A 13825-nucleotide genomic window follows, 5' to 3' on the forward strand; every position below is an offset into this window, starting at 1 on the left:
TATATATATATAAAAATGAGTAGAGAAATCCTACGTTTTTCGCCCAATAGATAAAACCTTTTGTTATGAAGATCCACCTGCTTTTCATATAGTGACATATATTTTTGCTTTGTCCAGCAGAAAAGGTTATGAACAGCTGCTTAGATTCATTGGCAAAAATTCTAAGCATCTTACTCTGAATCCTATCAAATATGCACTACTTCTAACCTCCTGCATTAATATTATTCAGTAAAAAGTAAGGGATGGGATTGAATAGTCAATTTCAATTAGGAAAGTTCATAATCGAGGGAACTGTCCTGGACGTTTCTGTGTGTTAGCTATAATAAGAGGTTTGAAATGTCTAATTACACTGAAATGTGCTTCAGTGCTTCCTTTATTAGCTCCTTTGGCACCGGATAAACTGAACCATCCTTTATGACAGGAAGTGAGACAATAACATCCCAAAATTTATAGCAAACCTGACAAAGTGGCACAGATCATGAAAATGTTAATTAAAAGCGTTTTAAAAGCTATTTCACGCAACAACCTGCTGATAGGTTTTGAATTTTCAACAGCAGGCTGTTAAACCTACAGGTGGACTATGAACATTACACTGCTGCAATAAAATCTGCTTCTTGCCAAAAATGCATGAAGAATGTAGATTTATACAGACTCAAATCGAGATTATGAGCTATAAAATTGATTGGGGTGCATTTAAGGTTGGAGCGAATTTTACTTTAATAGTAGAAATTCTAAACAAGGGGGAGAAAACGAGTTACACTGGATCACCAAGACACACATTTTGTAGTCCATCTTCTGGACATTATTAAGGAGTCGGCAAAATTGCAGGTGCATTTGTTTCTCTTTTCCTGAGTCGCTATAAATTCTCCTTCACACCTTTCTCTGACCTCATGGATTTTTCTATCAGATGAAGGAAATGTGTTCAGGAAATAGCAGTAGGAGGTATTATTTGGAAATGTTCCATCATTACTGAGGTTCTCGTCAATCAAATGCAACATTGCATTATTTCTTTCACTGACCAGGCAGTTGAGTTGAGGCAACACATTTAACCAGCAGATGGCAGTAAAACACAACAATCTGAGGCTGTCAACAAAAATGGAGGCAACACTCATTCAAAACTTGCTTTACAACTTGTGCAATCTCTCAGCCCAAAGTCAGACAAAATAACACGTTTTTCTTACCGCAGAGAGCTGCTTAAAAGCAAACTCAAAGCCCTTTGTGTAGTCTGTAATTCCTTTAGCGCTGATGTTCTGCACGGCATCCTTCAGCAGCTTTTTGTTCCTCACGTTGGCTTGAACCAGACGGTCGAAGCACGCCGTGTTTTTCACCAGTGTGTTAAACTGGGTAACAGACAGGACAGGAGTTATGACCTGAAATTTATTCATACAATTATAACATGTGTGCAAATTCAACACATCATACAAATGCAGCACACGCACACAGACACACAAACACTACCACCTGGCCTTGGCTGTTATCAGGCAGTGGTAAACAGACACATTCATCAAGCTCCACTAATTGCTTCACATCCTCAGAGCTCAACGATTTGGTACCCATGGAAACAAGATTCTGTTATATAGAAACGAGCTTAGGCAACCTCATCGTCTTTTTTTAAAGGTGAGACTTGCTTATTTCCACCTCACAGTGCACACATGCACAAATACTCCACCCCCCAAAAAATGAGGTACGTTTGAGTTTGCTTCAGGAGTGCCTAGGAGTGAGGAGGAAAGGCATTTTTAAAGAACTCCCAATGGCAATAAGTAAAAAGACAGAATAAATTAAAAACACAAAAAGAACTTCTAATGATAGTGCAGGAAGGGCATGGGACAGCAGAGCAGCCAGCTGTCCCATTCCCAGCACATCTATTGTGTAGCAGAACTCTTCTGAAACAATACTGCACCTCATCGATCTCAACTAATCAATGCATCTCTGCGAGATGGCCGATAGGGAGGCTGAAACACTGATGTACAAAGACAAGCAGGGGGGCAAAAAGAGCCCTGACTATATGTCTGCCTTGATCAGTATGTGTGCATGTGTGTCTGTGTGCGTTTCCAGGGAACCAGGCAGCCTTGAAGTTCCTTTTAGAATGACAATAACAGACATACACATCTCTGCTGGACCGGAAAGCAATACAATATTGGCTATGGCACACGCACAACACAAAACACCAAAACACACAATGGAAGTTCACATGACTGACTGTGTAGAGCAGATGGGAATCTGTTATCACATAATCTATCTAAAGCAGAAGTGAAGAAGGTGGGTCTAGCATGTGGGATGGTGAGGAGCAGAAAGTGAGAGGAAGGGAACGTGTGTGTGTGTGTGTGTGTGTGTGTGTGTGTGTGTGTGTGTGTGTGTGGCGGGTGGTGGGGGGCTAAGCACGAATGTGAGGTGTTTGCCTTTTAGAGAATAATGATCTCATAAAGGGTACGTGACAGAGAATTATAGTTTTATCTGATTTAATTACTTTATTAAAAAAAAAATAAACACTGCTATACAGAGACCTGTGGAATGACTAAGAAAAAGCCATATTCTTTCATTGTAAGACTGCCTTTTTGGCCCTGCACATGAATGTGAACGCAGTCTACCGCAAATTCCACTATTCTGCCGTGATCCTATTACAACAGCTCTTATATGTGTGTGTGATGGTCCAGGCCTTGGGAATGGATTAGTGATGACACAAGAGAGAAGACTAATCTTCAAGCTCTAATCCCAGCAGACTGTCTTCTATTCTGGTTTACTACTCAGGCTTGCTCACTGGACTGACGCTGGCTAAAAGATTGATGCCAGCAAAACATGGCTGAGCAGGCTGGATAAATGTGGTGGAGGCTTGTGGTGTGAGAGGTGTGGGAAAGAGAGAAGACAAGGGTAAAAAAACAGAAAGAGAGAGAGAGAGAGAGCAAAAAAGGAAAGGAAGAGAGGCAGCCATCAGCAATCGTCTGACCTGACCTGCTGTGAAGAACGAGCGCGAGCATCTTCCGTGACCAAATGCCAACTTAGTCCCTGGGCTACTGTTAATGAGGAGGGATTTGTGGGTAATATCAGAGACTAATGATTTAGTGACAGGTAACAACACCCTGAGGACCAGACATCGGGCAGTGGATATGTGTATGCATGTGTGTGTGTGTGTCCGTGTGTGTGCATAAATGAGTGAATCAATGACAGAAAGAAATAGATATGGTGAGGGGTGACTGACAGAAGGAATAATGATTTTTGCTGAAACAGGAGGAAATTGACACTGACTTACCATTATGTAACTGATATATTGCAGCAGGAATATTATAAATCCATTTCATTTTGACTTTAGCTGTCTTGTTGTTTTTGATAACCTTCCTGTTTCTTATACTGACATTATGCTTAGCAAATAATATTGTTGACAGCTAAAAATACAAAACTGCTAAAAAATAGAAATGTAAAAAAAGACAGACTGGAACAATGAAAACAGGTAGCCGTATGATATTACAGGTTGCAAATAAGCCCTAAGAATTATTGTTAAAATTATCAACCAAACTTTAGTTTATGGTTCTTGACTATATAAAATAGGTATACTGCTGGCTTGTTTGAGCCACATAGTCTTAATACTTGTCTAAACTGCAACAAACCTAAATGAAGTTTTTAGTACCTTGATACAACCAGGCAAGTTCTTTGGACTATAGATTCATCATAACTCATGCACTGTACTTTTAAAGGGTTCAAGTTCAAAAGTCATAAAACTGAGTCAAAACTGAATTGGATTTCAGTGTCTCTACAAATCTCTCACCATCTCATTTTACACACACACACGCACACACACACACACACACCAACAGTAGCCAATAATTGCACATCTTTGCAGAATCAAAAGTCCACCATGAAACCGAATACATTACGTCCAAGACAAAAGGTCCCTCGAGAGAGGAAAGAAAGCCGGAATGGCTGTCATTTGCAAGGAGAACGAAGACAGCTCCAATCTCTATAAAGACCTGTCTTAATAAACACCTCCACAGGCACCCATCTACGCATCACACAATCTCCTGATTGGCTCTATTCAAGTGTAATCACAAGTGTGGAAAGCTTAGAATAGATGGCCAGAGAATGAAAAGCTGTAGAGGAAGAATGTAATGGAAGTGATGGGTGGGCGAGAAAAGTAAAAATGAAGGTAAAAAAAAGAAGGAATAGTGAGAAGAGGAATGTTTCTTGGCTGTGTATAGAAAAGTGGAGGCATACAGTGTAAAGGAAGGGCATTCATTGACACAAAGAGATGAATGGAGGTATATGGTGAAATGCTGACAGGAATTGCATGGCTCAGTGATGAAAAGAACAAATGATGGAGAGAACAAGAGGGTGATAAATGTTTCCTGGGGTTCACTCCACTCAGAGGTGCAGCTTTAATTCCTTTAGGAGCGTTGGGAATGGACATACACAGCCACAGCCACATTTGAGGGCCTAGAGGTGGGGAGGGGCCATGTACTGCAGAGTTTTAATCCTGTACACCAAATAGAGCAGTGGGTATTTCATTAAAGGCCTGTTTCATGGTGGCCAGACCAGAGAGAAATCCATATTTCGTTACTGGTCATCCATCTCTCTGCCTCTCTTTTATTTGTGTGTATATGTGTGTGTCTGTGTATGGGCATTTGTTGTGTATGTGTAAAGATGTATGTGAATGGATACGAATTGGGTGTAAATTCTGACCCCCGTCACCTTCAATAAACAGACCACCCAACATTCAGCAAGTGGGCAGTCTAATAATACTCACACTGACTACGTTGACATAGTCATCGTCAGAAAGAGTCTCCAGCATCTCGCTGACAGAGGTCCTGATCAGTTTTAGCGTCAAGCCAGACACACTCCCACTCCTAAAAAAAAAAAACCAAGAAAGAAATACCTGACAGCTTCTCACAGCAATCTGTCTGCTCAGTTCTTGTCCTGTGAGATTTTACTCGATGTAATTAGAACTGCTTCTGCCTTGGGAAATACATTACACTATGTGGCAAAGCTAGAAAGGCATGCATTTCAATCAGGGGAAATCATGATGGATGCAGGAAGGTTATGGATCAGTAAGATTATCAAACAACTCACGCATCCACGAGAATTAGCATATCTTTCGGTGAGGCGGCTCCTTGAATGTACCTAGATGGTCATAAATGAATGCAAACACATTTCTGGACTGAGACACATATACTCTGAGGGCCAACCATTTGCATAATCATTTATGCTGAGAAAATACAATAACACTTTACACACTTGAGTCATATTTTCATTGTCATATTAATATAAGACTGAGCGATATGGATGACATTATGTTAATACCTCAATGGTAATGATTTAAAGATGAAAAAAGGTCAAATCAGTAGCTATTCAAAGCAATCAACAATTAGCTGTTTTTACAAATTATTATTTTTAGAGCAATACAAAATTTTATCACAAAAAAGATCTTTATTCCTGTAGTGAATACAATTTGTGTGCTGTGTGAATGCACTCAAATTTATACAACCTGCACGGAACAATCAATTAAAGACTAAAAAAATGTATTCACCAAATTTTCACAGTAATAATAATCATAACAATATTCCACTGAAATGCAATAGGCATTATTTAATTGAATTATTTGACTGAATTAAAAAAAACCCTGCTTACATCTAATTAGCTCTACATGTAAACAATGAAATAGATATACAAAGACACATAATGACATAAAAGTTTAAGTTTTGTATTCTGACTGACACTGTTATCCTTGAGCCAGTTTTCTTACCATGGCCTCCTGCGCACATCGTAGAGATCTATTTTACTAGGGGTCTTACGAGCATCCATCCAGGGAGAAGCTAAAAGACGAGATTTGAGATGTACTGAGTTTTCATCACAATTAAAGCAGAAAAACAAACAAAAAACAGCACACTACATACTATTTTGGCTAAATTTCTAATATATTTAACTAATATGGGGTGACTGTGGCTCAGGGGGTTGGCAAGCGCATCTGTAACCGGAAGGTCGCCGGTTCGATCCCCGGGCTCTCTGTCCTGGTCGTTTTGTCCTTGGGCAAGACCCTTTACCCTACTGGTGTTGGCCAGAGGGGCTGATGGCGTGATATGGCAGCCTCGCTTCTGTCAGTCTGCCCCCGGGCAGCTGTAGCTACAACCGTAGCTTGCCACCGTGTGAATGTGAGAGTGAATGAATAGTGGCATTGTAAAGCGCTTTGGGTGCCTTGAAAAGCGCTATATATAAATCCAATCCATTATTGTTATATGATAAAATCATATTGTATTTAGTGTCATATTCTGCTCAGGAGCTGTTGTGTACGTACTACATTCTGTGACATAATGACAGGCTTATTGGATCGATCAATTTATTACACCGTCTACATTATAACATGTTTTAAATCACTAAAAATATTTATGAGGAGGGAAAACACGCACAAATTATTTATCGGAGACGCACAGCTATTAGTGAAGGGCACCATAAAAACAAGGAAGTATACTGAGAGTGAGTGACTGCCTTTCATGCATGCTAAGAAGTAAAAGAAAGGATAAATCAAAGCCAATGCAAATTTATGAATATGAGGCATAAACTTTTGTCATAAAGCTATAGAGTCGATGATGACAGGGAATCTCATGAATAGAAATAGCTTGGCAAAGATAACACGCATACAAGAGGGAACAGCAATAGACAAGTGCAGACGCACATAAAGTCAATGTGAGCTTAATTATGCGGACAGTGGATCAGCTGGAGGCACAATCGAAGATTGCAGCGGTCCCAGATCCAGCTGTACACAGTGGAATATTCTCCCATGTTGCTTGTCTGTGTTTTATTGTGTTATGGTGTGTTAATATCTGTGCATTCCTGGATTATACTTTTTTGTTACACATTTCAATGGTTTTTTTCCCTTGCTACCTAGCCTGACCTGTCACCCCAATGTGATGTTTGTGTATTGTATGTACGGTCGGCAAGGTCTATCAACTCGGTTGTGGGCAACTGCAACTGACAAATAAAGGCTATCTCATCTCCTCAATTACTAAGCAGTGTGTATTTAAGCACATACAACTTCAGAATTATATGAACAGACATATAAAAACCTATTCAAAGGCAATGTTTGGGTTGTTGTCCCCCCCCCGCCTTTGTTTCCTTACCTGGATAATAGCGAGCCAGGCCAGTGGCACTGCCAAACACCTGCCAGAGTAGGGTTGGGTCATCCTCTCTATTCTTTCTAAACACTTCCTTCAGTTCCTCTGTCCAGGTTAATTCATTCAGCACAATGGTGGCTGGATGAACAAATACACATGAAAAGCTCATTTATCAAAAGAAAGCATGCACATGAAAAAGAAATACGTCATGAACCCACCAACATAAGCAGAATTCAATACATTATACTCTAATTACATTTTGATTTTGTGTGCAGCTATAAAATAAACATTTTCATGTCCTTGTGGGTTTTCTCCAATCATCTTTAGAAGGCTTAGCAAAGAGATATGGACAACACAGTTTAACACATTCATTAAGATTCACACACAGGCCTCACTGTCACCCCAGTTGCCCAGCAGAGCACGACCAAATATTTTTCCAGCACAAACAGAAAGCGCTTGCATTAGGCATCAATATCAAGGAATAGTACTCAGACAAGTAATGGCTTTGCACAGACACAATTAAAGTGTTTTACCTAAAACCACCAAATAATCTGCATGACTGCATGTGCAGAAGTTTTGTGTGTGTGTGTGTGTGTGTGCATGCTTTTGACAGATAGTGTGTGCTGTGAGAGGCAACAGGCATTATGGATGTAATGACACAGCACCCAGACAGCTCAGAGCCACATTAAGACTGATGATGGATGGAGACACAACACATGCTGCCCCCAACTCTATCTGTCCTCTCTGCCGCTCTTCTTTTTTTTACCATCTTCCACTTTTTTTGTACTTTGTGGCATTGCATATATTTTTTTATGGGACTCTGTACATCTCGACATGTGGCTAGAAGTATAGTGTGCATGTGTGTAGGACATATTGCTATCCTGTATTGAGCGTGACGTGTCTCATTGATGTGCAAAGCAAACAGTGTTCATTTGCATCTATTTCTCTAGAGTGAAGAGTTAATGAAGCCTCGGTTGCCAGGAGTGCATGTTTTTCATTATAGAAAGGGAGAGAGCATGAAGCGTGTGCACACACAGTAATATATTTCTCTCATTAATCATTGAATTTTAGAATTTTAAGGCAAGAGTCAAAAAAATACTACTGCACTTGTTAGATAATGATAAAACTGCAAACTATATGTATACCTTTTATTGAAGACTGATTAAGTTAGGCTATTGGATAGATAGCACAAGCCATCTTGTTTTATCCAAACAGCTTGACAGTTAAATACAGCGAGATGATACTCACGTGTACTAGACTGTAAGACGAAATTATGGCACAAGGCAACCACAAGCCTCTAACTAGTAATTTGTTGCTTTTTAATGTCTCCACTGGTTGTGAATATCCCTGAGTTAGTCATAATCTTTAATAAGCTAAACTTCACTGCTGCTTCATAAGGGAAAGACTATCCTCGGGTTGCCCATATTGCCAATGACACTAATGAATTCCCTGGATACACATGTATGCCACACTGAATTCACACCTAGTGATGACATAATCTCATTGGGACATCGTGGGTGCAGTATAATTCACAAAAATATGCAAAATGGATTGGTGCATATTTTCCCTATTTTTTGACTGCTTTAATTATCAGTCTTTTCCTTATAGAAGCAACAGTTACACACTGTATAACAGTGAAAGCTAATAAGCAAAAATGTTCTATACAGCTACAGTACAACATGCTCAGTTAAACAGTTATTTATAGTTAGTTTAACATAAGAGAGAGATAACTACAAGACATTAAATTTCCCATCATTACTAATTAAAATAATAGTTGGATATCTGAAAGACTATAATGTATGTCACAAAATAACCTCTGATATGGAAATATTGCTGGCTAAATATCTAATCATTGGAGATAAAAACCGTCTTTGTTTTTCTAAGCTGCACAAAATTTGCTCACCCGCTACATTTGTTTATGCCATACAAAAGCTATGGTGAAAATTGCCTTTGGATGACAGAAGTGATAGGCAGCAAACTGGAGGGATTTTTGCATCTACACAAAGCTGGCACTTGAATTCCAATCACAAGCAGTACTGCCCTGAGTGTGAAAGGTGAAAGATGTCTGCTGAGCTCCCTGTGACACAAGATGACATTACAGTATGTGTGAATTTGTAAATTAGGAATCATTTTTGCAGCAACAGACTTGTGTGAAATTGTTGAATAATAAAAATAAAAAAAACTCGTTCCACAGTCTTGGACAAGTTAATTAACCCAACAGGATTTATAATTTCAATCATATCAAATGCAGTGATCTCTTATATATAATAAAAAAAGAAATGTACCATTAACACAAGAAACACCTGGAAACAGAAAGTGATGATTCCGATGGATTATTTAAAGTTTACTTTAGGCTACATTTGTGCTGAGCTCACAAGAAATTCTTCTATATGACTGGCCTATAGCCAGGAGGCATTGGAGTGTTGGAGTGTTTTTAAAAATTAAACAAATGCATGTTTAATATATATGATTAAAATAAAAGCAGATCTACTGAATACAAAAGATGGACATGGCCACTGACACGTCACTCATTGTTTAGTGAAGCATCTGTTGTAAAGTTTTAAGTGCTTTTTTTTCCATATTGGTGCTTTATAAATGGACTTAAATATCAAGCATGGATCTGACAGTGAAACCAAGGGACACTCTCTCCTAAGACTGTAGCGATCACATTGAGACCATCCATTCAATTTATTCTGCTCATTTGATTCAGGATCACAGGTGGTGACATCACAATTGCCATACGGCAAGAGGCTGGCCAGGTCACCAACCTGTCACAGTGCTAAAACATAGAGAACCAACCATTTACACACACCATTCAGCACTGTCCCTGGACAGAGCCTGCACAGACACGGGTAGAACATGGAAAGGACTGTTTAGGCGTGAGGTGCTAGCCACCACATCACTGTGCTGCCCTCGGCTAGAGACCATAATTTACCAAAAGAACATTATGTTACATTCAGCTTCACTTGAAACCAGAAAGGCCATGAACTCATCAGGAAAATAATTAGTGAGATCAGAGATCACATTAGACAAAGGGTCACTTTCTTATGGATTTCTGCAGCTGAACTTCTTATTGTAACCAGCCTTGCAGAATGCAGATGGAAGACAGTTAAACATTGGCTGGAAACTGGGTCTATCCTTCATATACAGTCTGTATTCTATAGTGCTCTGAAAAAAAGATTTTGCCACCTTGCTGATTTCGTCTTTGCAATGCAATTGCAAATTGCATTACATCTGACATTAAACAATGTCAAACATGTTTATGATGATGTACTGTAACAGTATGGGACTTCTTTGATGGACAACTTGCCAAAAACCCTCCAGTGTGGCTGAATGAAAACAAGTCTGCAAAAAAGTTGGATGAAATTGGTCCAAAGCAATTTGATAGACTCGTTGCTAGGGATGGGTATTGATAAGATTTTCACAATTCCAATTCCATTTTTGATTCTGTTTAACGATTCGATTCTTTATTGATTCTCTTATCAATTCTTTTTAAAAAAGGAGAACACTAAGTTCGATTAGCTTAGAACTTTGTTTTATATCTTCTCTTTGAACAAGATAGAAATTTAGGAGTAACATGGCCTTACAAACCCAACAGTGAGATCTTAAGAGATCCACAGCCTATGGCTCTTCAATGGGGTGTCACAGGGTCCCCAGGAAAAAATTTGTAAATGTAAAATAATAAAATAAATATTCTTCTGTAGCAATAACAAAGTATAACATAAATTATTCAGTAGCAATTACACAAGAATATCCAGTAATGTCCCTGCCCACAATTAAACACATTCACTTACCAAAAATCGGGGGCATCTGCTGTGGCAAATGGGTGCAAGCCTTTTACCACAAACTTAGTCACTGCTCGGTGACATTCGTCTATCCTGGCCTGAAAAGAGACGCTACCGGTAGACTGCAGTGAGAACTGGCAGCATCTGAGGCAGCCAGACTCTGTCTGTCTCTCTCATCATGGTCGCCTAAATGCACAGTAATGGCAGGGTTTGTAATAAGGCAGATCGCGCTAACATAATATGCACTGTTAGTTGATTATTTACCTGCCGCATTAACGGGAGAGGACGTGCAAACGTTACCGCTGCTGCTGGGTTGAGATTCACGAGTCCAGAGTGGAATTAAAAACACGTCATTCATTTGAGGTCATCGTGTGTTTTGTGAGCAAATGCTTTTGCATATTCGTAGTGTTTCCTCCCTTAAATGAAATATCTACTTTTCAAGTATTGCAAGTTGCCCTGTTGTCATCCGTTCTCGTAAAGTATAACCAAACTTTTGAGCGTTTGAGCCGCCCTGTTTCCTGCCAGGTAAATGACACTCCGCAACGTGGTGACGTCATTCGGGGCGACTGGAATCGATAAGGGAATTGTTTGCAAAAATGGCAAACAATTCCAAGGAATTGAAACAGTGGGAACCGGTTCTCAACAAGAACCAGTTTTCGAAACCCATCCCTACTCGTTGCCATTCGCCAGCTGTCACAGACACTTGATTGTAGTTCTTGCCGTAAAGGGTGGCACAATCAGTTTTTAGGTTTAGAGTAATTGTGTTTGAATCATTTTTTTCTATTTCCATTTATCTATGTCTAATAATGAAATTAGTTTAATGACATGAAATGTGGCACAAATACTACTAGCTTAGCATGCTCGCTTTGCAATGTATAGTAACCCTACTAAATATCACAAAGAGATACTCCTTGAATATTTTTTCCCGTCTCATATCTAGAATTATAAATACATAAATTTTACATTTTTATATTCGGCTTCCACTTGTATATCCACTGAATTAAACTATTTTCTATTTTGTCTGATATCCTTTATTTTGGTACTATGTCCTTCAATGGACATTTTATGCTTTTGTGATCTTTCTGTCATGCCTGTATCCTTTCCAATACTGCCCTCACACACATGAGTCTGATTTCATAAACTTGTCACCCACTTTACCCAGAAAATCTAATTTTCTCCAGCTGAGCAAAGGCTATTCTGGGAACATTTATAGGGTGGAGATTAAATTGGAGAGTTGAAACCTCAATAACTATGAATCTTCTGACCTGGAATACCAAATACATACTCCTTCACATGTGTCCATATCTGACACAATATATGAGCCTGCGTATGCTCTCAGACATACATTTTTCTCCATATTCGCAGTGCTTCTTTGAATACATTAGTTAATTTTAAATAATTTTCTTTAGCTAGATATTCCTAGAGTTTGAAATTTAAACTTAAATCTGAAAAACAAGTCTCAATCTCAAAACAAAATTGCATGGTCTGGTTCTTCATTTCCATACCTGAGATTGTTGCCCACAGTGTACCGCCAGGTTTGAGTCCTTCCTCGTAAACACACACACACACCTAAAGTTTCTTTCATCTCGCTGGGTAGGTCCCAGAAGCTCAGCGTATCCATGCATACTCATTACAGGCTACCAATAAACAGCATCCTTGTGAGAGAAAGGCAGCGTGAGTAGCTGTGGCACCCAGCCCAGATTAAAGGCCAGATAGGGATCTCAGGGAAAAATTGACAAATTCACAGCAAGTTCAAAAGAAATGCTAATAAACTAGACTTTCCACCCACAAATAACAAAACCTGACAGCTTTCCATTCCAATCTACATTTCCCTTTTCTGCCCATGTGTCTGGGGTCAGCAACAAGGTGAAGCAGGTAACCTTGGGGCCAGACGGTTCCCCAGCAGGCTGAGGTCCATGCTGAGGAAGTCATTCCATCCTGCTGTCTCTCCAAGTCACTGCTGACGCATTACTTTCCACTGCACTGATTCCACTACACCAATTACTGAACATCTTACCACAAACACACAGATGTCTTTCTTCACAGAAACACAGATACAAACACACATCATTCAGTAATTCTGCTGCAAGATGGTTTAAAAAACCAGATTGTAATTAAACTGGAATCTTTCTGAAGTTCTTCGAGAACCAAGGCCTACTGTGGTGACACATACTTGAGCAAATCACCTAAGGCTTTATTCCTCTCCTCGTAAGTCACACTATATTAAGGACATCACCCCACAAGTTGAAATCTAAAAAATAGAATAAAGGAAAAGCCACTTAAAAATATTACATAATTCAAACCACACTTAAGCTATTCAGCCAGGCACCCTTAAGTCACTGACATTCAACTTGAGCTGTGCTAATGTCAGGGAGACTCTCGAGATTTAAATTATGCTGTATCACTCAAGGTAAATGTCAGCACATGATGATGAAATGATCAGAAATGTACTTTTATAACAAAAGGAGCAAAACTACTCTTTAACAGGATATCTTCCAATCCATAGATAATGGTTTCTTCCTGCTGCGACTATTGCTCTCCAACAATACCCAACAGCCTCCTCAGACATGTTCTCACTACAAGACATACTTACAGGATATGTGACGATCATTCACTATGAATCTGTCAAATGATTACCTGCTATATTTTAAAACTGTTTCAAGTAAATATTGCACTCGCTTTGTAGTATGAGCTGGCAGGCTAAAGACTTTTAACATCCAATGTGACTGAAACAGCCCCATCAAGTAAAGCCTGAGTTTGGGATGGTATAAATAGATCTAAACAGCCATGACTATATAGGGAGTGCAGAATTATTAGGCAAATGAGTATTTTTTCCACATCATCCTCTGCATGCATGTTGTCTTACTCCAAGCTGTATAGGCTCGAAAGCCTACTACCAATTAAGCATATTAGGTGATGTGCATCTCTGTAATGAGAAGGGGT

The 13825-nt window shown here is 39.3% G+C and overlaps 1 protein-coding gene across 1 annotated transcript in view; it reads right to left on the reverse strand.

Annotated features, from left to right (window-relative positions):
- The window catches only part of LOC102199254 (voltage-dependent calcium channel subunit alpha-2/delta-1), a gene marked incomplete at its 3' end in the record, with an annotated part of 68450 nt that overhangs the window by 18002 nt on the left and 36623 nt on the right, over window positions 1-13825 (reverse strand). The window contains exons 6-10 of the mRNA XM_013910034.1: window positions 7104-7235; window positions 5732-5801; window positions 5059-5109; window positions 4736-4835; window positions 1182-1340 (exon numbers count right to left, since the gene is read on the reverse strand). Coding sequence (XP_013765488.1) covers window positions 1182-1340; window positions 4736-4835; window positions 5059-5109; window positions 5732-5801; window positions 7104-7235 — 512 coding nt within the window. The remainder of the gene's footprint in view (window positions 1-1181; window positions 1341-4735; window positions 4836-5058; window positions 5110-5731; window positions 5802-7103; window positions 7236-13825) is intronic.

This window comes from Pundamilia nyererei, unplaced genomic scaffold (genome assembly GCF_000239375.1).
Source record: "Pundamilia nyererei isolate P.nyererei 1_Seehausen unplaced genomic scaffold, PunNye1.0 scaffold00035, whole genome shotgun sequence".
Classification (NCBI taxonomy): Eukaryota; Metazoa; Chordata; class Actinopteri; order Cichliformes; family Cichlidae; genus Pundamilia; species Pundamilia nyererei.